The sequence below is a fragment of the Phragmites australis genome, chromosome 5 (assembly GCF_958298935.1).
Source record: "Phragmites australis chromosome 5, lpPhrAust1.1, whole genome shotgun sequence".
NCBI classification, from domain to species: domain Eukaryota; kingdom Viridiplantae; phylum Streptophyta; class Magnoliopsida; order Poales; family Poaceae; genus Phragmites; species Phragmites australis.
This window is the reverse complement of record NC_084925.1, coordinates 46,233,273-46,254,009: the sequence shown is the minus strand read 5'-3', so window position 1 is coordinate 46,254,009 and position 20,737 is coordinate 46,233,273. Positions and strand designations below refer to the sequence as shown.

General features: G+C 43.0%; 1 protein-coding gene and 1 pseudogene across 1 annotated transcript; one reads left to right on the top strand and one right to left on the bottom strand.

Moving 5' to 3' along the window:
* Positions 1-825: 825 nt before the first annotated feature.
* LOC133918137 (CLIP-associated protein-like) lies at positions 826-11,434 on the bottom strand (annotated as a pseudogene).
* A 6,894-nt stretch (positions 11,435-18,328) lies between these two features.
* LOC133917763 (uncharacterized) lies at positions 18,329-19,237 on the top strand. The gene is made up of 2 exons (XM_062361623.1): positions 18,329-18,357; positions 18,440-19,237. Exon 2 carries the CDS (start codon positions 18,450-18,452, stop codon positions 19,131-19,133), a length of 684 nt encoding a protein of 227 aa, XP_062217607.1. The 5' UTR covers positions 18,329-18,357; positions 18,440-18,449; the 3' UTR covers positions 19,134-19,237.
* The last annotated feature ends 1,500 nt before the right edge of the window (positions 19,238-20,737 follow it).

The window sequence follows — 20,737 nt, the reverse complement described above, 5'->3', positions numbered from 1 at the left end:
CACGTACTGATCATGGCGTTAGTTAGATCGGCTGCTTGCTCTCCTGCCGCTCTCGATCGGCCTCGTTCATGCATGCTGAGGGGGGGGGGGGATTACTACCAGTAATAAGCAACCCATGCTGATAAAAAAAAATTCCCGTTTCAACTTGCAGCCTCTTGGATTTGAATCCCAGAATTACAATGGGCCAAACAGCATATAATTACCATGGGCCAAACAGTTGCCACTCATCATAAAAATAAGAAAACGAAACAGTTCTGCCATGTAATACTCTTCTTTTATCTGTTTATCGACCCAGGTAGTTCACTGTAAAAAAAAAGGAATAGACTGATACGTAAGGTTATTTTTAGTAGCTACCTTAAATTTTTATCTTAAAAATATTATTATAGTATCTCCTATTATTATTATAGCAACTTTTATTTTTTTCAACTCCAACAGCTACCCTATTTCTTACCTTTTACCACTCTTTTTCTCCCTCTAAACCCACTGTCAGCCTCTATAAACAGTGTTGCTACAATATTTTTCTCCCTTCGAACCTACTGTAAATACTACTGCTACAATATTGCGTGCTGCTACAGTGCCCTGGCAAAATTACAGTTCCATACTCTCTCCGCAACACTGTAGCAGTACTATGTGGTACTGTAACACCGGACAGAGAATCTGCTGGAAACCAATTTCCAGTTTTACAGTACTTTGCGGGGTACTGTACTTTGCGGGGTACTGTAGCACTAGCTACCTCCACTACCGGAGATGCTCTAACTCAGACGAGGCAAATTCAGTTGCTTTAGATAAGGGTCTGTTTGTGAGTGGACTGCCAGATGAAGGGGATTACGGACACCTTCAGCAAGCAGATTAAACAAGCATCAGCAAGGAGGTATGGAGCACATGCAGATGCAGTACGAGCAAAGGAGCGACTGGACACGCTGGAAATTTCGGGATCTGAACGCTGCACAGCCTTTATTACCCTTTTAAATTACAACAGGGATGGGGGAGGAAAAACGAAACGCAAACATTACTATATGTACCTCATAGTACCCTGCACTGCCTACATATTTCCGGACACTGGTAATTATTGCCACAATCTATCCTCATAAATTGGGAGCCAAGAAGAGTGCCCTTCTTTCTGTTCTGGTGCAGCCATGGGCGTAAAGGGAGGGTGAGTGGTACACTGTCCTTGCCTCGAAACATCGACGTCCCTCCTGCCTCTGCCTCTGCTTCTGCCGGCCTGCATCAGCCGTCCACTGCAATGAATCTTGCCTGCGACAGCCTGGTGGCGTAGCCAAGCTGGCCCGAGCTTGAGGTATGTGTCCACCAAGCAAACTATAATAGCCTGCAGCCAAGGTGCGGCACAGAAGAAACGGTTGTCGCCATCAGATTTTAAACTAGGAAAATTCTCGAATGAATGTGATCTGGCAAGTACATGCTGCAACAGTTTCTACGAGTAACTTTCTTTGATGTAAGACCATGCCTAACTGTTTTCCTTCGGAAAAAAAATACCATCGAAAAGGGATTTCGTTCTCTTCAACATTCTAACGGTTTTTTTCACGATTCCTGTCACGAAGGGATTCTCAAGTTCATTCCTTTCAGGATATGATTCTCTTCTTTCTATTCACGGTTCCCTTCGAAGATAATTTGTTGGACATGAGAGAAAATAAAGAGATTAAGAACGGAAAAAGTAATCGAAAAGGGAACGAAACGAATGAAATATTGTTGAAGATGGTCTAAGTGCGGTTCCCAGCTGATGGTAGTTTCTTGCCTTTTCTTGATGGATTTAGACATGTATATGCTAAGTGAGCATGCATATGGAGGAGGTGGTATCAGGATGCGCACTGAATAGATGAAAGAATCAGGGTCCACCAATCAATTGGTCCCTGAAATGCAAATGTTACGTAACTTCCATATTGACCGGATCCAAATAAAGTTACTCATGGTCTGACCTGCGTTCCGTTAAGAGTGATATGGCCCGGCTAACTGAAGGGGACAGGCCAAACATGTGCGGTTAAGAAATGCTTCTGAATTTCTGTTCTCTGAACACAATGAATATGCGACAAGGTTACCGAGAGATGCTCAAGGTTGTAATTGTAATTCTTATGTGAAGCTTCGCCAACATAGTTCAAAGGTCTGCTTACCCCTAGACCTTTCCTTGGAGAGACGTAATTTGACAAATTTATAAGTTTTTCAGGTTGATTCCTAGTGCAACTTGTAGATATTAATCCTGTATGACCTAAATAATTGACCTCAAATTGTTCCTATGACCTTTTACTGTAAGTAATTTGGAGGATATGAAAAATAAGAACTAAGTTTCCAAAAAGATAGTGAGTGGTCTTAAAAGACGACATCTGTAAAATGAAGTGGGAGTGAATTAACCTTGTGGACGTATGAGCTATGGTTTTCGAAAGCATCCAGAAGTGCAGGAAGAAATGTTGATAAACGATCCATGAGGTTTTCCGGTGACAATCAAATCACAAGCTGCAAAAAAAGGAAGAAAGAAAATTAGCAATATGGGAAACAAACTCTAGCTGTACGCCTCACCTAGCTAATAACACAGGTCAAAGTAAGACAATGAGTCGTACACATGCAGCAAGATTAGCACAATGGAACTCGGAGGGTTGATTACCTTGCTCAAACTATTGATGCTGATAATAAGAATTCTCTCATCCTGGCAGGCCAACTGAGAAGCAACTGCTTGTGTATTTACTCGAGAAAGACAAGATTACTTTTTTTAAAAAAAAAAAGATAGTTGAAGGGGGGAAAAAGAGAAGCAACAAATTGTTCAAGGAATCTATCCCTCGGCTTCAGTTCAAACGGTATCCGTAACTATCACTCTAACAAAATACAAAACAAGCATACCGCAAGGCATCTCAGCGGATCAAATTGAGTAACCACAGTTGTCAAGCAGATATGGGCCTCACTTACAACCTGCAGTCACAATAACAAAAAGGCTTGAGAGGACAACTTTATGGTTGCCTCAGCAAATGCGAGCTGAAAAGAACACTGTCAGTGTAGTACCTTCAAGGCAGCGTCTTTGGTTACATGCAGTAATTTAACTATGAGAGTCTCGATACAGTTCTCCAGTGCCTTTCTCTGGACGCAAAGGGCAAGGCAGAGGTCGTTTTCATGGAAGATTAGTATATTACATTACATTAAATAATGGCACATGCAGGAAACAAGTACCCACTTTTAAGGAATTTCAGAAACACTTGCTTTTCAAGGATTTCAACCAATAGAGAAAGCGCAAGCTCTCTGATGGACTCATCTGGATCGTCAAGCATCTCAAGAAGTGAAGAGGACATTTGTTGTAAACTCTGAAATGGAATCTTATATTTATTAATTGGAGGTTCCTTTTGTTGCATTCATATTAATTTTAAAAATTCTCATAAAAAAGTAAAACATCCAGCTATCAAATTAATTGATTGACTAACGGTAACCATAGATCAATAATCATACGAAACAACATAGAAGATTAAAAAACAAATCATAGAGTTCAACCCCATAACTACTTCTTATCTTGCATTTCCTTCCCTTTTTGTTGTAGATATCATTTGTTCAACAAGATTACGTTAGCAAATTTTAACTTAGTTACGTTAGCAATGAACACACTTTTATAAATCAATTATAATTAAATATTACAAAATTAAAACAACAGAACCCAAACAAATTACAGATTATCACATAAAAATAATATCAAAGAATTTATAATGTAATTAAAAATAATAATATGAGATACGGTGATGACATTAATAATAATAATAATTTCAAAAAATTAAGAAACAAATAAAAATCAATTTTCATAACACATAAAATAAAAATTATAAATTAGATCTATTCACAAATAATAAGCATATTCCAATATTATGAAAAAAAAAATGACATTTATATTTTACATTCTAATATTTAAATATAAATAGTTGACGTATCTTAGCATACAACCATTATTAACATAAATATCTATAATTCAGCCGTAAGTTAAAATTCTAGTATGTGCAGTCGCACGAATTGATACGCTAGTGAGTGCAAGATGAGGTTGCAGCCCTTAAAAATTAGTATTAAGGTGATACAACATAATACGAAACAAGAATAGAGCAGTCTAATCTTACCTTGGTGGACACACAGTGCCCGTTTGTCTGAGAAACTTCTTCTAGTTGACTCACTGCCTCCTGTTAATACAAGTGAAATCTGTTATCTAACTATGTAAAAGAAACATCAAAAGACACTCGCACTATGCTAAGTGTTGCAGAAATGAGAACAAGCTAAAAGATGATGATCATTGATCAAACAAAACATCAGCAGGTTAGTCAAATTGTTAGAAATCTGATGACATATCTGGGAAATGCTATTTTCGATAAAACTGGGAAATGCTTACCTCATGATCCTGGCGGTTATTCCTCATGACTTCATTATTTCTAATATTTAAGCTCAGCTCATTTGCATTTGGTTCATCAAATCTTTTCATATTCTGTAGGAGCCAGAATAACGATTAGAAGGGGTAAATAAACATATCAATAAATTTCTTTTGAAATAGATGATTTTTTCTATTTCTCATCCAACCCACTCAAAACGCTCAAGCAGAACAAAAGAATTAGAGAGACAAAGTAAGAAGACTACTTCTATGACAACATGACTCCATAGATGGAATATGAACCATAAGTTCCATTCAAAACCATTCCATATATCTTTATGCATAAAAACTTGTAACTTTCAAAGAAACTAGATAAGATAGACACCGGACAAGTTTATCCTCTAAGATGATAGTCTAGTGGCAAGGGGACTTAAGACCCGCTCAAATACATGAGTATATGAGTGTTTAAGTCACTAGCATCAAGAAAAATAACCCTACAAAAGTAAAAAACTGCAGCTCAAAGAAAAGATCTTCGGATAAGGAAGCTCTCCAAGTTGATGATCTAGAGGCAATGGTACTCAAGACCCATGAGCATACACTTGTATGTGAGTTTTTATGCCTCTAGCAACTAGAAGAATGATCTCACAAGGTACTGAAATTTCAGCCCTAAAACCAAAACGAAAATCAAAATCAAAAACCGAAAAACTTGCGAACTTGCAAGGGAAACTAGAAGGAGGAAAATTCAAACATATGTAAAAATATAAACTAAATTACTCAAAGATGTCAGCCCTATTTTAAACGGATTACAAAGATTTATCTCTCAAAACTCTCACCTATTACATAGACTAAGCACTCATCCTTCTCTCCTCTAAAACCTTAGCCATAAGGCTCTCAAATGGATGGCAAAGGGGGCTCAAGTGGCTGGTTCAAAGCTCTCTCTAGCCCTACTCCTCTATTTATAGGTATAGAAAACTTGACCCTTAAATTTTTTAGCTTTTCACCAAAATACCCCTCTTATAATGCACTCCTACCTAATACCGAGGGTATTTTGATCTATTTTCTTTTTCATTCATTGGACGGCCGTGGCGTCTTTACGACTTAGCTTCGCCTCGACGCAAACTTCACGATGGTGCCACATACTCCTCCAGTCCTCCCATGGTTTTGAGGTCAAACCGCGAAAGCGCCTGCACGCTTCTCAAAGCGTGACTCACCGCCTTGCTTACACCTTAAGCAAGCGTTTCGATGTCGACGCGTGTACTCCGTCATACGATCCTGACTGCCGGTAAGTCTCTTCCGCTCACGATCCCTCGGGTCGCCTTGTCATTTGCACTGTCATCCCCTTCGCTTAACTTTGTCAGCACGCCATCTTCATCTGCCTTTAATGCTTTACTTGACCTCCACGTGTTCAGCTAAGATCACTCCTGACTCCGCCCGGCCTCCTTAATCGTCTGGCATCAAGTACTCCACTTGACTCCGATCATCCCGCCGTTGACTGTCAAGTTGTATTCATCACCTGTATACTATGAGACAAGCAAACACATATCTCTAACTCCAATTTCAATTAATCCGTAATTATTATACTCAAATAAAATCTCAAATCAATTCAAATCATATCAAAACTCATACAAAATTGAAGATCATCAAACCAAATAAATGACAATATCAATCACTCATAAAAAAAATCAAATCACATTTTAACTTAGTTTCTCATATTCCCAGTGTCCCAGCTTGCATTCTGACCTGTGTTCTCTTATATCACAATATAGTCAAATCTTCTCGGGAGACCATTCTTCGACCTCATGGTACTAGACTTCTTGTGGCCATAAGATTCACTACAAGATTCAGACTCGATCTTCCCAGTCCGGTGCTCCTGGACTTCCAAAGATATATTTGGGAGACACTGGAGTGCAGAACTGAAGCCTTAACAGAATTAGACTGATATGCAGGATTCAGCGGTGATCTAGCAGACTGATATGCAGGATGCAGTGGTGATTTACCAGACTGATATGCAGGATGCAGTGGTGATTTACCAGACTGATATGCAGGATGCAGCGGTGATCTAGCAGACTGACATGCAGGATGCAGCGGTGATTTAGCAGACTGATAGGCAGGATGCAGCGGTGATTTAGCAGTAAAGGGATCAAAAGATGGTGATTTTGCTGATGTCTCCTTTGCTGCAAGAACTCTTCTAAGTCACATTCTATTGTAGGGATTAATTGGTTCATTGCCCGTCTTAGTCGCTTTTGTTCTTCCATTGACAAGCTAACCAAAAAGCTTAACATTGATGCAGGATCGTAATGCGAATAAACTGATGAGAAACCGACCACTGCAACCTCCTTCAATTTGCTGTTTTTATTCTTAAACAAAAGGGCAAGCTTTCCAAGCCATGGCTTAAGGAAACTGCTGCTAGAATAGCTTTCAGAATTGACTGCATTTTACAAAAGAGGCATTTGCAAACTCGAGAACTGCCATTTTTTATTTGGGAGATTTCGGCTCTTCTAGTGAACGAAGTAAGGCAGGTAAGACATAATCAATGGAATAAATTTCACTTGCAAGTTTCAAAATTGCCGAGCATTGCTGATTGATTGATTCCTTCGGATCATTTAACCGAGAGAAAATATAGGGCAGTGGGGCAGTGTTTTGTCGAGATAGTGTTCAAAAGGCTTCTTGAAAGCCGGCATGATCTCGGCTAGTGATGAGAGACCAGCCTGTGCCACTTTGTGATGGGGATAATCCAAATATTGACAAACAAGCCTCATAACCTTCTCAAAATTTTGTGCGACTTCCTGAGTGCCTTTTGGTCCACGTTATAGCAAACACTGTCTTAAGAAATTGAATGCATATACCATCATCATCCAATCTGACCTTGGATTAAGTCCTAAAGAAAGTGCCTCTGTGAGAGACAAGGGCACATCCATGTTACTGACCATTTCACCCAAAATGAGTTGCTTCTCATCTGAATCACTTCTGGTACTGGCATAAAACCAAATTGTCATCCGCTTACTCAAGAGAGGTCGTCGGAAGTTAGGAGTGTAACTATTACGTGGCTCCTTAGACACAGCAGTCTTCTTAGGAGGTGCTAAAACAATGCTTCCCCACCTGCTGAGGGCCTAGTTTTCCACCTGATCTGGCATTAGAGCTTACTTTAACAGGAGTTTGCTTTAGCAAGTTCCCCGATCCTTTCAAGTTAACGGCAGGTGACAGGCTCGTCAACTCAGAAGGATCCTCTGGTGCTTGAACTTGCTGAGAAGTTATCTGTTCAATATTTGTCATGCATTCAGCCTTGTCTTGAACAATTGTTACAACAATTGCATCAGGCAGGGGCGGAACCAGGCCCCAGGCAAGCTGGGCTTGAGCCTGGGGTTTGGACTCAAATTTCAGAGATAATTACGGTACAAAACAGTGGATTTTTTTAAGCCCAATCCAAATCTTAATAGGCCAGCCTGGGGCTTGGTCCAAGGCTGGTTCCGCCCCTGCTGGCATCAGGCAATGACATTTCTGTAGGTGTTTCAGTCGCAAGGGGAGTAGCAGATGGCAAGTCACAGCCCGATTAATTGACACCTGCACTATTATCTGAATTTTTGCAAGAAATTGGTCAGTGGAGCCCAATCTCGCCGGCTAAACAAAGAATAAAACAGGTGTTTTCTTTTACAGGAATAATAAGCCGTTTTTCATGACAAGTACCTGAATCACATTTCTCAGTATTTCTGTCTGTATTTCCTTCATTTCCCAGTGTGTTACTATCTTCAAACGAACTTCTAATAGCTGAAGTGTCATCTTTATTGCCTTCAGCTGGACCTTTTGAGGTTTCGTGCTGGATATATGGTTTCTGTAATGGTTGCAGGTCTTCAGAAGAAAATGATGCCCTGAATCCACCTTAACAACTTTGTCCATTGCAGCTGGAATACAAGAATTAGGTTGGGGTTGCCTTAATTTAACTCTTTCTACTGGAGGAAGAAGCCTTTGATGTGTCTCAGCATCTTCATCATTTACCATCTACGAATTTAACAAAATTAAGTTACATTGGATGAATAATTGAGAAAAATATGTCGGTTGAATTTCCTAAAAAAAATAAGATAAATTTAAGGATATACTTCCTGCCTGGATGGTTCAAATTTCAAATGATAAGAACAGGTGATGAGAACGCTCAGGCCAAATCCTTGAGAACATCTTGTAGCATGCTCTAGCGCTTGATCGAACCTTGAAATTGGAAAAGAGCATAATAAATTTGACATCTGTTTGGCTTGATGATCCTGAGATTCGGCCAAAGCCTATATCCTTGGAGTATAACTACGGGCGTTCCTCCCCAACTGTTTCGTCTTACCTTTGATTACAATGGTGATGTCTTCTATTTAAAGGCCCGGAATTAGGAGTTCAACTACAACTCTAATCATAGTCCCACCCAATTACAACTCAAATTTATCTGTAACCTATCATGTACACATATTCGACACATATTCCAACAAACTCCACCTTGACGAATATGCACGCCAACTTGAGCCCGTCATGTGTGAACCTCCGTGTACCTAGACTTGAGCCGTCTATCTCCGCTGCTCGTCCTGAATAGTTAGACAAGGATGCCTCGCCGCCAGGAACGTATTCCGCAAAATTTGTAGCTCCCACCTCCATGACTTCACCTTTCAGCTTGTACTGATGACCTCCCGTTTTCTCACCTATCATCACAGTCTTGCTATCATGCATCACATTCAAGGTCTTCTTATCTGACATCGCCTGATATAGCCAACTTTTTCCATGCAGAAATCCAAGTGATATTAGATTCTTCCTAAGTCCTGGCACATGCCGCACACCCTCAAGTAGCACTTCTTGTCCATCATACATCTTCAGTTTGATATTGCCGACTCCCATAACACGGTAACCCGTGTCATCTCCCAAGCGAGCAAGACCAAAATCACCTTCAGAGTATGAAGAGAACCACTCCTTGTTTGATGTTGCATGATATGAACTCGCCGAATCTAACAGCCACGCTTCACCACAAGACTTTTCACTTGATAGCACAAGAAGATCACCATCGCTATCCGAGTCATCTTTCTTGAAAATCATAATATTTGCCATACCCTTCTTCAGTTCTGGACAATCTTTCCTTACATGTTCCCAATCCTTGCATTTATAGCACTGTGGCCCCTTCTTCTTCTTCTTCTTCTTCTTGTTAGTCTCCCTGCCTCGATCACCTTTGACGAAAAAAACATCTCCAGATGAACTCTCACCAGCATTGTTCTTCCTCCTTTGTTCATGAGCAAACAACGCCGCAAGAATATCATCCACTTTGACTGCCTCTTTACCATACGTCAGTGTTGTGACCAAGTGCTCATAAGACCTTGGCAAGGAACACAGAAGAATAATCGCTTTGTCTTCATCATCAATTGTCACCTCCACCTTCATAAGATCAGCGATAACTTGATTAAAGACGTTTACGTGCTCAGCAAGATCTGACCCCTCCTTCATCTTCAGCCCATATAGTTTTTGCTTTAGATACAGCTTCCGAGTCAATGTCTTGGACATGAATTGATCATCTAATTTATCCCAAATCTTCTTAGGTGATGTTTCATCCATGACATGGTACACGATCTGATCGGAGAGACACAACCTTATTGTTGCCGCCACTTGTGCTTGCATCTCTTCCCACTTGTCATCATCTAACGTCACTAACTTCTTGTCGCTAAGAGCCTTCAGGATCTCCTGTTGCGCCAGCAAGTCCTTGACCCTTGTCTGTCAAAGCTCGAAGTTGCCAGTCCCGTCAAATCTCATCAACTCGAATTTGGACGCCATCGACACCATCTGCCTGTTGCCGCAGACCGCCGAATCCTGCTCACGTGTACCTCACGTGTGCTGAACGCGCCTCCGCACGCTCGTACGTGTGCCCCACGTGGACGTACTACCACACACACGTCGAACCGCGCGTACGCCCGCCTCGTACACCGCTTGTGCACGATCCGCCGCTCTCAAGCCCCGTCGACAACCATGCCGCTTGCACACGACGAAGTCGACCCGCTCGATCGTCGCCCGCTGTTCACCATCAATCGCAAAAAAAAAGGGTTCACGAACAGCTTGATTGCAATGATCTGCAATCCCTCTGTGAACTTCTCTTCGATTGCTCTGCGTTCTGTTCTATTGCTGCGCCTGCTCGTATTTATAGCCCCTCGAGAGCAAAAAAATCCGAGTCCAACACTGAGTCCTACTGCAACATGGAGAACCTGTGCGCCATCACGTCCTGTCCGAGTCCAACTCATGTACGTGCACACTTCACCCGGGCTCACGACTTGGCCGCCTGGTCCCGTGTCCATCACGAATAGCAGCCAACAACCACGTTCCGAGCCCTAAAGCAGCAAAGCACGCACACAACCAGCAAGATCTCCAAACCGCACACGGCCTGCCAGCTGCACGCGTCCGAGCCGGTCCCACATGCGTCCGATGCCTCCAAAGCCAATCACGCATGCATGTGAATTTTTTAATCCAAGTAGTGTGCATGTCTCCTATGCACCCAATCACGCATGCATGTGGATTTTTTTTAATCCAAGTAGTGTGCATGTCTTGCACCCAATCACGCATGCAGCCGCATAAAAACGAGTCGCATGCATCCTTACTTGCATGCATGCAGCCTGACGCCTTTTTTTTAATACCAATCTTGCATGGCACATGCATGCATGCATGATTCTTTTAATCAAGTAGCCATCATGTCATACTTTGGCCCACGCACCTTGCCATCAGATGAGCCTCACCTGCAAGACCGTGCGCCCAGACCAGCCGTCCAACAGCAGGACCGAGACCATCGCCGCCTCCTGACCGAACCGAGTGCGACTCACTTCCACGCTCCGCTTGTGTCCCATGCACTAGGGTCTCCTCTGCCGTGCTGAGCCGGGTCTCCTCAGCCTGCACGCCCAGCAGACCGAAACCGATTCCACAAGGACAACACCAAGCGCTTCCAAACTCTGTGCGCGACACCACCAGAACGCCAAGCCATGAATTCGTATGGCTGCACATCACCTTGGCAACTTCGCTCGCGATGACCACATACGGCCTCGTCACCAAGCCGTTGCCCCGCACGATTGCAACATGCGTCCCGGCTCTGTCAGCACGCATGCGCTATCTCCTGGCCGACACACGCCACCACATAAGTCACCGCAGCCAACACGCCAACGCCACGCACGAGTCCAAACCGATCACATCGCGCCTCCCGAACGCCTTTACAACCTCTGAAGTCCACCGTGTGCTTTCGTCACCGCTATCGCTGCTCCACCTTAAGCAAACAACAGCTGCTCTGATCTAGATTGACCTCTCGTCAATCAGACCGTGAGTCGAAGCTGCCGCCTTGTCCGCAACGTCTTCCAGCCGCACCGTCAAAACTAGCCGTCACATCTGACCGACCCCTATCGAACAGCAGCCCCCAGCCGCTATCAACCTGATCTCCATGTCTGGACGAATCCCCGTTGATGCAGCCCATCGGACGGTTCAAGCCGCCACGCTCGAAGTGTCCGAATCCACCGATCGAGTCGTCGATCGCCACCATGCTCCACCTTGCGTCGTCCTTCCCCAGACCCGTGCAAGCCTTGCGCGGTGTGTAACATATCCTTGTGCCTTCCCTTGATCTTTCTTCATGACTCTGGTACCACTTGTTAGGATTTTAGCGGAAGTATCACCAGGATCATCAAGCCAAACACAAGATCAACACACAAGACACGGTATTTTTTTTTAACGAGGTTCGACCAAAGTCTACATCCTCGGGGCATGACTACGGACGCTCCTCCCCAACTGTTTCGTCTTACCCTTAGTTACAACGGTGGTGCCTTCTATTTAAAGGTCCGGAATTAAGAGTTCAACTACAACTCTAATCCTAGTCCCACTCAATTACAACTCAAGTCTATCTGTAACCTACAATGTACACATATTCGACACATATTCTAACAGACATCCACAACAAGAACACAATTTGATACCATTTGAGCAAAATCAGAGGTTGAGAGGACTTGCAGTAACAACTTTTAGAGTCTTCACATCCATCTTTCAGTTGACAAACTCCAGACAATACAAGACTAACAACAAAGTTCAAACTAACAAATATACTAATTTTAGACAAGAATTTTCTCTCATAAAGTGATCAAAGATCTGAAACTTACAAGAAACCATAACAGTCCAGGTTCCTTTCCTGTTCAACGTAGAGCATATATTCTTGATAGTAATACAGAGATACGGCTAAAAAAAATTTATAGCATTTCTGGAATCTTGAACGGTCAAATCGTCCGCTAAAATTTTTGGTTGGTCAAATTTTAGCTTGATCTCAAACCAAACGCCATTTTAGCGGCTAAAATTTAGAACTAAAGTAAAGTAGCTTGATCTATATTTATCTCAGAAAATAAAGAGAAGACTTGCTATGTATTTATCTCAGAAAATAAAGAGCAGGCTGAAAGAACGGGCCGCCATGGGTGATTGATCCAAGGAGGGCTTAGTACAATTTTTTTTATTTTTTAAATCCAAAAATTGTAAATATATACGGCCGTTTTAAATAAAAAAAATCCTTGCATGCATCCATCTGGACTGAAACTTTCACGTGCTGGGCCAACTCCCCCCATCTCCTCAACTGGGAAAAGAAGGCCGGACCTGATCGATGAAATGATTTGCTAGATTATCTAGTCCGGCCTGCGGAGTACAGTGTGTGCCGTGTGCCTCCTGAGGTCGCCGGTGACCCCAATTACTCCGCTGCCGGTGGGTGTGGTGGAATGCATCCAACCAACCGACCCATGCAAGAATTCGCCGCCGGAGACTGCACCTTACCGCTCTGCAGTCTGTACCACCAGCGCGGCGGTATGGCCGGCCTTAAATAGCCGGTGAAACGGGTCGACTACATCTCGCAAAGCATCCTCGGACTGATAGATAGATCCATGGAAACTTCGATCAGTAACTGCAGTCAAAGGGTGGATCCATGATGTAACTAAAAGGTGCATAGAATATCGATTAAATTTTCATTTTTCAATGATATATTATATGTAACCGTCTATTTGATAGCTCCCAAATTAGATTAAAAGAGTAAGGCAACCGGACACAACTGAGACCATTTTTCTTCGATCAGTGCTACTTACTGCATGCTCCATACTACTTCGCCCCTGTTGACGTCCGCTACCCAAGCTAGGTTTTGACCAGACCGGCTGATCGACCTACCTCGCCGGCCGGTGGACAAGCTGTTACTACTCGAGGGGTGATGTTCTCGAAAAAAACTAGCTGAGGGCGAAGGTTCCATCTCTCTATTGACTGACAGACAGACTGTAGAAAGAAGTGCAAATAATGAGACGAAGATTCTAACTGATTCTATCAAGTCACTTAAGGCGAGCAGCTGGATCAGACTTGGTTGATGCATGGATTGATGGGTGTGGTTACTTTGGTACAACTGCACAACCTGGAGTCTAGTACACATACATTTAGCTGCATGGACCATGCATCGATTTTTAATCTCTGGGGCATTCTTAATGCTACTCGTCCGGCGCAATCAATCCGTCACTTCTGCTGCTTCTGTTGTGCTGTTCTACAAATACATACAGAATGGAAAGCACACATCTGGCAAAGGCTCCAGAGGAGTTTGAAAACATGCATAATTAGCAACACTGCAAATGATCTTGACGCTGTACTGAATCCCCTCAGTCACTTTAGGCTCTAGTCTGTAGATATCAGCTAGCAGACAACAGCTATCCGTGCGTGCAATGTCTCGCCATCAACCTCTGTGTCGCAAATCGCAATGCAACAACGTCGTACAAGTACCCATCAAACAAATTTGCGGCAATTCAGTTGCTTGCGCCGAGGTGTCGTGCATTAAGAAGGAAACCTCGAAAGGAATCGCTGTAGACACAAAGTCCCAACTCAGCATCCGGTTGAATGCCCGAACAACTAAGCACACATCTGGTTAAAAACAATCCACTTCGAAAGGCATAGCTAGTGCTGGAATGAGTCACTTGAGATGGAGCTCGTCGGAGAAAAGCCTGCAGTGTTAAAAACAACCCACTTCCAACACATGAATCGACGATGCAAAGATACGCGGATCTCTTGAGCACACACGGGAAATAACAGTACTGTGGACAGGCACGGAGATGGTGGCAAAGCTCTAAGGTGGGAGCTGAGCTGGCGGGTTCCATTCCCTCGTCTCACATCCAGTCTCGGGCCTCTAACGAATACCGTGAGATGGGATCACACTGTTCAAAAAATAGAGGAAATAACAGTACTGAATGCTACTGATCAGCAACTGCATTTCACTCGGATTATGCTACTGTGTATTATGCTACTGCGTGATACTTGAAATGGAGTTTACGAATGTTTCTATCTATATATTACTGTGCACTGAAGAGAGTTCTGGTGATCAGACTATTGAAACAGGTTGCTGTGCATTTCTGACCAGTAGTAACCAGCAGAGGTAACTAGCTAGTACACTGAGACAACCGTAAATCAGAGAAGTACTTCACTTGATACAATCGTATAAAGTCTGACCAACTCCAGGAACCGACAGGATGTGAAGTAGTAGAAATTCTGTACTTACCTGACGTCTACATCTCTACGTGCTCCTGTTTTCATCCTCCTGCCCAGGGAACATCAGAATTCAATGGCCTCCATAAGAAGGTGTGGCTGTCACGTGTTATTACGCCAGGTCATTTGTATTTGTAGGGTAGTTCTTTGTCTCCTCCGAGTCACACTTGTTAAAACGGAGAAGAGATGAACCATCACATATCTGAATAACTTTAACTGTACAAAAACTGTTTGTAGATTGACGATTTTCAGCATTGCCGGGTTGTCTTTGCACAAAATATGTATGTATGTATGTGTGACGTACGTACGTACGTATGTGTGTATGTATGTGCAGAGAGGGATCTCGATAAAATTCAGCACGAAGCTTCAGACTATGGGAAGTTTTAGGGCAAATTTGGAAATTTAGACAACATACGTGACCGTATTTGCGAAAATAGACAACATGTCGACGTATTTGCAAATCTAGCACTCGTATTCGGTATCTCAAATACCGAAATTTGAATTTCGGAAACTGAAAATCCGAAAACACCGTATTCGGCAACTGAGGTGCCGAATACGGCACTGTGGGCTGTATTCGGCACCTCAGTTGCCGAATACACCCTGTACTCTGCTGTATTCGGCAACTGAGGTGCCGAATACAGCCCACAGTGCCGTATTCGGCACCTCAGTTGCCGAATTCAGTACATCATGTCACTTCCACGTCCTGTCGATGCTTTCGGTGTGTACGTGCCAGCGGGATGCTGCTTTTGCGCTTAATAAAAGCCCTGGCTCGCAGAAGAGAGAAGGGAGAAGAGAAGAGAGCAGCAAAGGAGAGAAGGGAGAAGAGAAGAGAGCAGCAAAGGAGAGAAGGGAGAAGAAAAGAGAGCAGCAGTGGAGAGAAGAGAGCAGCAACGGAGCAACGCTAGGAGAAGCAGCTCGAGCAGAGGGGGCAGCCGGAGAGGATCAACGCGAGCAGCAGCCGCGTTCAATTTCCTTAAGGTAAGTTTTTAGATTACGTAGTTAATTAGTAATTATAATTAGATTTTTCTTAGTTCGTTCAGAAGTGTATTAATCATTTCGTCAGTATATTGTTAAATTCATTCAAGTACATTTGATTAATTATATTATTTTGGTAAATTAGAGTATTTAAATTAATGATTTAGTTGGGTTATATAATTTTTATTAGTAAGTGTGATTAGATTCTTTACTTAATATAGTAACATGAATTTACGGGATTTAATCTAGGTAATTAGTTTTATTAAAGTAATATAATTACGTAGTTAATTAGTAATTATAATTAGATTTTTCTTAGTTCGTTCAGAAGTATATTAGTCATTTCGTCAGTATATTGTTAAATTCATTCAAGTACATTTGATTAATTATATTATTTTGGTAAATTAGAGTATTTAAATTAATGATTTAGTTGGGTTATATAAGTTTTATTAGTAAGTGTGATTAGATTCTTTACTTAATATAGTAACATGAATTTACGTGATTTAATCTAGGTAATTAGTTTTATTAAAGTAATATAATTAATCAATTAACTTGATTAATTAGTTTAATCACTTAGGTTTGGTAGGACCGTAGAAGATAGTGTCCAGTAGCAACAAAGATGCATATTAGTTGTATATCGCACTATTTAATTAGTATTATTTTTGTACTTATTATTTATTACATGTATATTTATTTAGGAGATACGGTATGATTTTCCATATTTATTATGGAGAACGTCCCACAGTTTTGCACGGGAGACTTGTAACAATTCAGAACTGCCAGCACATAGAGAGTTCGGTTGAGGTACCTATTGATCTAGATGGCCTGAAATCACATATTATGCGCCTTTTGCGTGTGAACCAGCAGTCCCATACTGTTGTCTTAGAGGGTGTACGGCCGCGGCTTGTTCCAAATAGCTCGGTCATTGTCCATACGTTGTTCGAGATGAGTAGGAACAACGCATGGGCTTTGTACTCACGCAAGGCATTGGAGGAGAACTTTGATATGGCGGTGTACGTAAACATAGTGTCACGACTGGTGCAAGGTGATGCAGTGACCACTGTGGAAGGCTCAAGCCAGGAGGTGATGTATGAAGAGGATGGAGGGCATGTCGGGGAGGGCAGTTCCAGTAGAGAGGGAGGTAGAGTGGACCCTGGTGAGGTCGATGCAGGATGCATGGATAATGAAGACGGTGGTAGCGGGGATGAAGAAGCTGCTGACAATGATGACCCGGTCCCGACGATCCAGTACTTTCGTGGTACTGGGCTCCTGGAGTGTGTCGTCGTTGAGTATAACACCTTATCTAACTAGGGATACCAGAATAGCGACATTCAAGTCGGGCAACAGTTTCGTAACAGATGGGAGGTCATCCACTTTATTAGCAACTATGCTGTAATAACAAGAAGGGACCACAAGTGCGCCCGGTCTAACCCTACGGAGTATGAGGTCAGGTGTACGAAGCACCCGAATTGCCCTTACTTCGTACGAGCACATCAGCCGAAATATGAGAGCTATTTTGTGATTAGTAGACACACCCCACATACATGCAGCGAAGAGGCTATTAGGAATGTGAGCCACGCCGTTGATGCGAGGTTCGTAGCCCAACTCCTCATCACGCTTATTGGCACAGAAATTTGTTTGTCGCCAAAATCGATTATGGGGAGGTGCACACTAAGACTGGCATGCTTATCAATTACCACACCGCGTGGCGAGCGAAGCAGAAGGCGTTGAAGATGCTGTTTGGAAGCTTCGAAGAGTCATACAACAATGCTCCGAGACTGCTGCAGAAGATTGCCATGACGAATCCAGGGACTCAGTGGGCCATGGCGGATGAGCCGATCAGGCTAGATGATGGGTCATATAGCACCACTGACCGATACCTCATTAGGTTATTCTGGTCCTTTGGATAATGCATCGAAGCATTCAGGCATTGTAGGCCGGTTGTATGCGTGGATGCCACATTTCTAAGCGGCAAGTTCCATGGTACCCTTATGACAACAATGGCGGCGGATGCAAATAATCAGATCATTCCTCTCGCCTTTGCAATGGTTGAGAGTGAAAACAATGATAGTTGGCTGTGGTTCCTCACCTTGGTAAGGACACGTGTCGTGGGAAATAGGGAACGAGTTTGCGTCATCTCAGACCGCAACAAGGGTCTTCTGCATGCGTTGGACGTGCTGCATGATAGCACAAACTGCTCCATTGCATGGCCTGATGTGGAGAGAAGATGGTGCATGCGACACTTGGGCGCGAACCTGTACACAAGGTACCGCAGCAAGTCGCTTGTAAAGAGATTCAAAGGGCTATGTCTTCAGAACCAGCAGGCGAAGTTCAACGAGATATGGAGAGAGTTAAATGAGACCACTCGCAAGATGATGACAGACCAGCAAGCAGGGGAGGATCAACTGCGGGCGCAAAATGGTTAGGGGCCAAACTATCGTTAGTCGTTCACGTGGTACATTTAGCCAGTGGATAGCGGGGAAGCCGGCGGAACGTTGGGCCCTTATCCATGACACTCATGGTGCCAGGTTAGCGCATAGAATTATAATGATCATATTGTACCGATTCTTATGCAAATAGCCATTCTAAAATTATTGTATCCCATGTTAGGTACTCCATCATGACAACGAACATAGCGGAGGCGTTCAACAATGTCCTGAAGGGAGTACGGGGCCTCCCGTTGTGTGCCATTATTGAGCTCACATTCTACAGAACGGCGGACTACTTTCGAGACCGTGGTAATGCTGCTATGAAGTGCAGCACACGGTTTTCACCTAAGGTGGAGCAAATCATATCAAGAAGGAGGAGCAAGGCACACTTTCATCGGTCGAGGATCTACGACTTGGCCAACAATGACTTTGAGGTCATGTGCCGCCGTAGGTATGCTTCAGGGTATAGCGCCGGGGACACCGTGCAGCAATGTCAACTTGGACCTAACGAGGTGAAGTGCACATGCAATAAGCCAAAACTGCACCATATCCCGTGCTCGCATGTCTTAGCCGCTTGCAGGGACATAGGTGGCAATGACGGATCACAGTACGTATCATCGTACTTCACGATCGATGCATTGAGGAGCACATGGCTTCCAAAGATGCGGTCCTTTAACATCGGAACCAACTACAAATCGATCGAGGGCCCTAAGTGGGTACCTTATCCACGAGCACGACGCACAGATCCTGGAAGGCCTAGATCTACGAGGCTGCAAGGTGACATGGATGAAGCAGATGCTGTTGATGGCCTTCGCAGGTGCAAACTTTGCAAACAACCTGGACATGACAGGAGGACTTGCCCGACCCGTCAGTAAACTATCAGCCCACTGTCAAACTGAACTGTCTTAGAGACTTTGTATTGTAAAATGTTATTCACCTGTTAGTTGTACTACTTATTGTGCATTATGTGGTTTGCACTGTACCCATTTAGACAAGAAGTGACCATTGTATTGTAAATGTAATTTTATTTATTTATTTCGTGTTTCTTAAATATTCATGGATCCGTGTTTTGATGCAGAGACAGAGCGTAGGTAGTCAGTGAGCAAGAAATCTATGGCGGGATCCTCTAGTACAGGCTTTTCATGGACACCTGCAACGATCGCTATAGCACTTAATGCCTCCTTACAGGTTGTGCACGAAGGAAACGATGATCCGTTAAAGGAGAACAACATAATCCAAGCCATGGCGAAATTGCATGCAAGACCCATATGTAATTTATATAATCAAAGTACTCTAATTTATCAAATTAATATAATTAAAAAAATGTAATTGAACGGATTAAACAATCTACTCTTGAAAAACTAATCTACTTCGAAACGGACTAACCAAATAAGCTAATTACTCTAAATAATATTACTAACCTAAGTATTAAATAGGTAATATAAGGACTAACCGGTACGAAAGCTAATTAAGTGCTTGCGTTGCTCCTCTTCTGCTGATGCTTCTCGCGTTCCTCTGCTCCCTTCTCTTCTCCCTTCTCTGCTCTGCTGCTGCTGCGACCTCAATTTATTCAGCAGAGCAGCGATCTCTCCGCGTGTGGCGCCAAAACAACAAATGCATGCACCGGCCGAAAGCATCACGGGAGGGAAGGGAAAAATGATTGATGTGACGTAAAAGAGATTGATGCGACGCAGCAAAATCGGTGGCAAATCGGTCGGCCGGCGTATATTCGGCACCTCAGTTGCCGAATACGGTGTTTTCGGATTTTCAGTTTCCGAAATTCAAATTTCGGTATTTGAGATACCGAATACGAGTGCTAGATTTGCAAATACGTCGACATGTTATTTATTTTCGCAAATACGATCACGTATGTTATCTAAATTCCCAAATTTGCCGAAGTTTTAGTTGTAAAATTACATGGCAAGAGCCATAGGTGTGTTTTCAGGTACAGTCTAGGTTTACAAGAAAGAAGAGGCATGGGCGAAGATGATATGACTGATACGCTCAGTGATAAATGCAGTGCTTGGAAGGGTCCCTACTGCCTTGGGCAGATTCAGTTTTCTTAGATTTGACCGGTGAAATCTGTGATCTACGCCCTATTGGTGCAACAGTGTATGATTGATCAGGGTGGTACCTGGTGCTGGTACTTGTGTAGGTCTATTGATGGCTCTCGGTAGTCTGCACTCAAGTAGATATAAGCTTTGAGAAGGATTTCCATCGAGTAACTTCAAATCAGATGGTACAGACTTGATGAAAGCCATCAACAGAACAGAGAACATTGTCAGTAACCCATTTGAACAAAGGTGCGCATGCATAGGAACTAGTGCATTTTCCTTTTAAAAAGAACTGAGCAGCCCGTCGGAGATCGATTTTCGGCACATATATATAGGTCCCTCATGAAAGTCGAACTTAGATCCTTATCTAAAAATAAAAAAAAGCAGCTGTATGTGCGATGTTCTTCAACTCATCCAAATAAATC

What these genes read in the sequence shown, in the direction of transcription:
- LOC133917763 (XM_062361623.1), top strand. Translation starts at nt 18,450, where the DNA reads ATGACAACGAACATAGCGGAGGCGTTCAACAATGTCCTGAAGGGAGTA.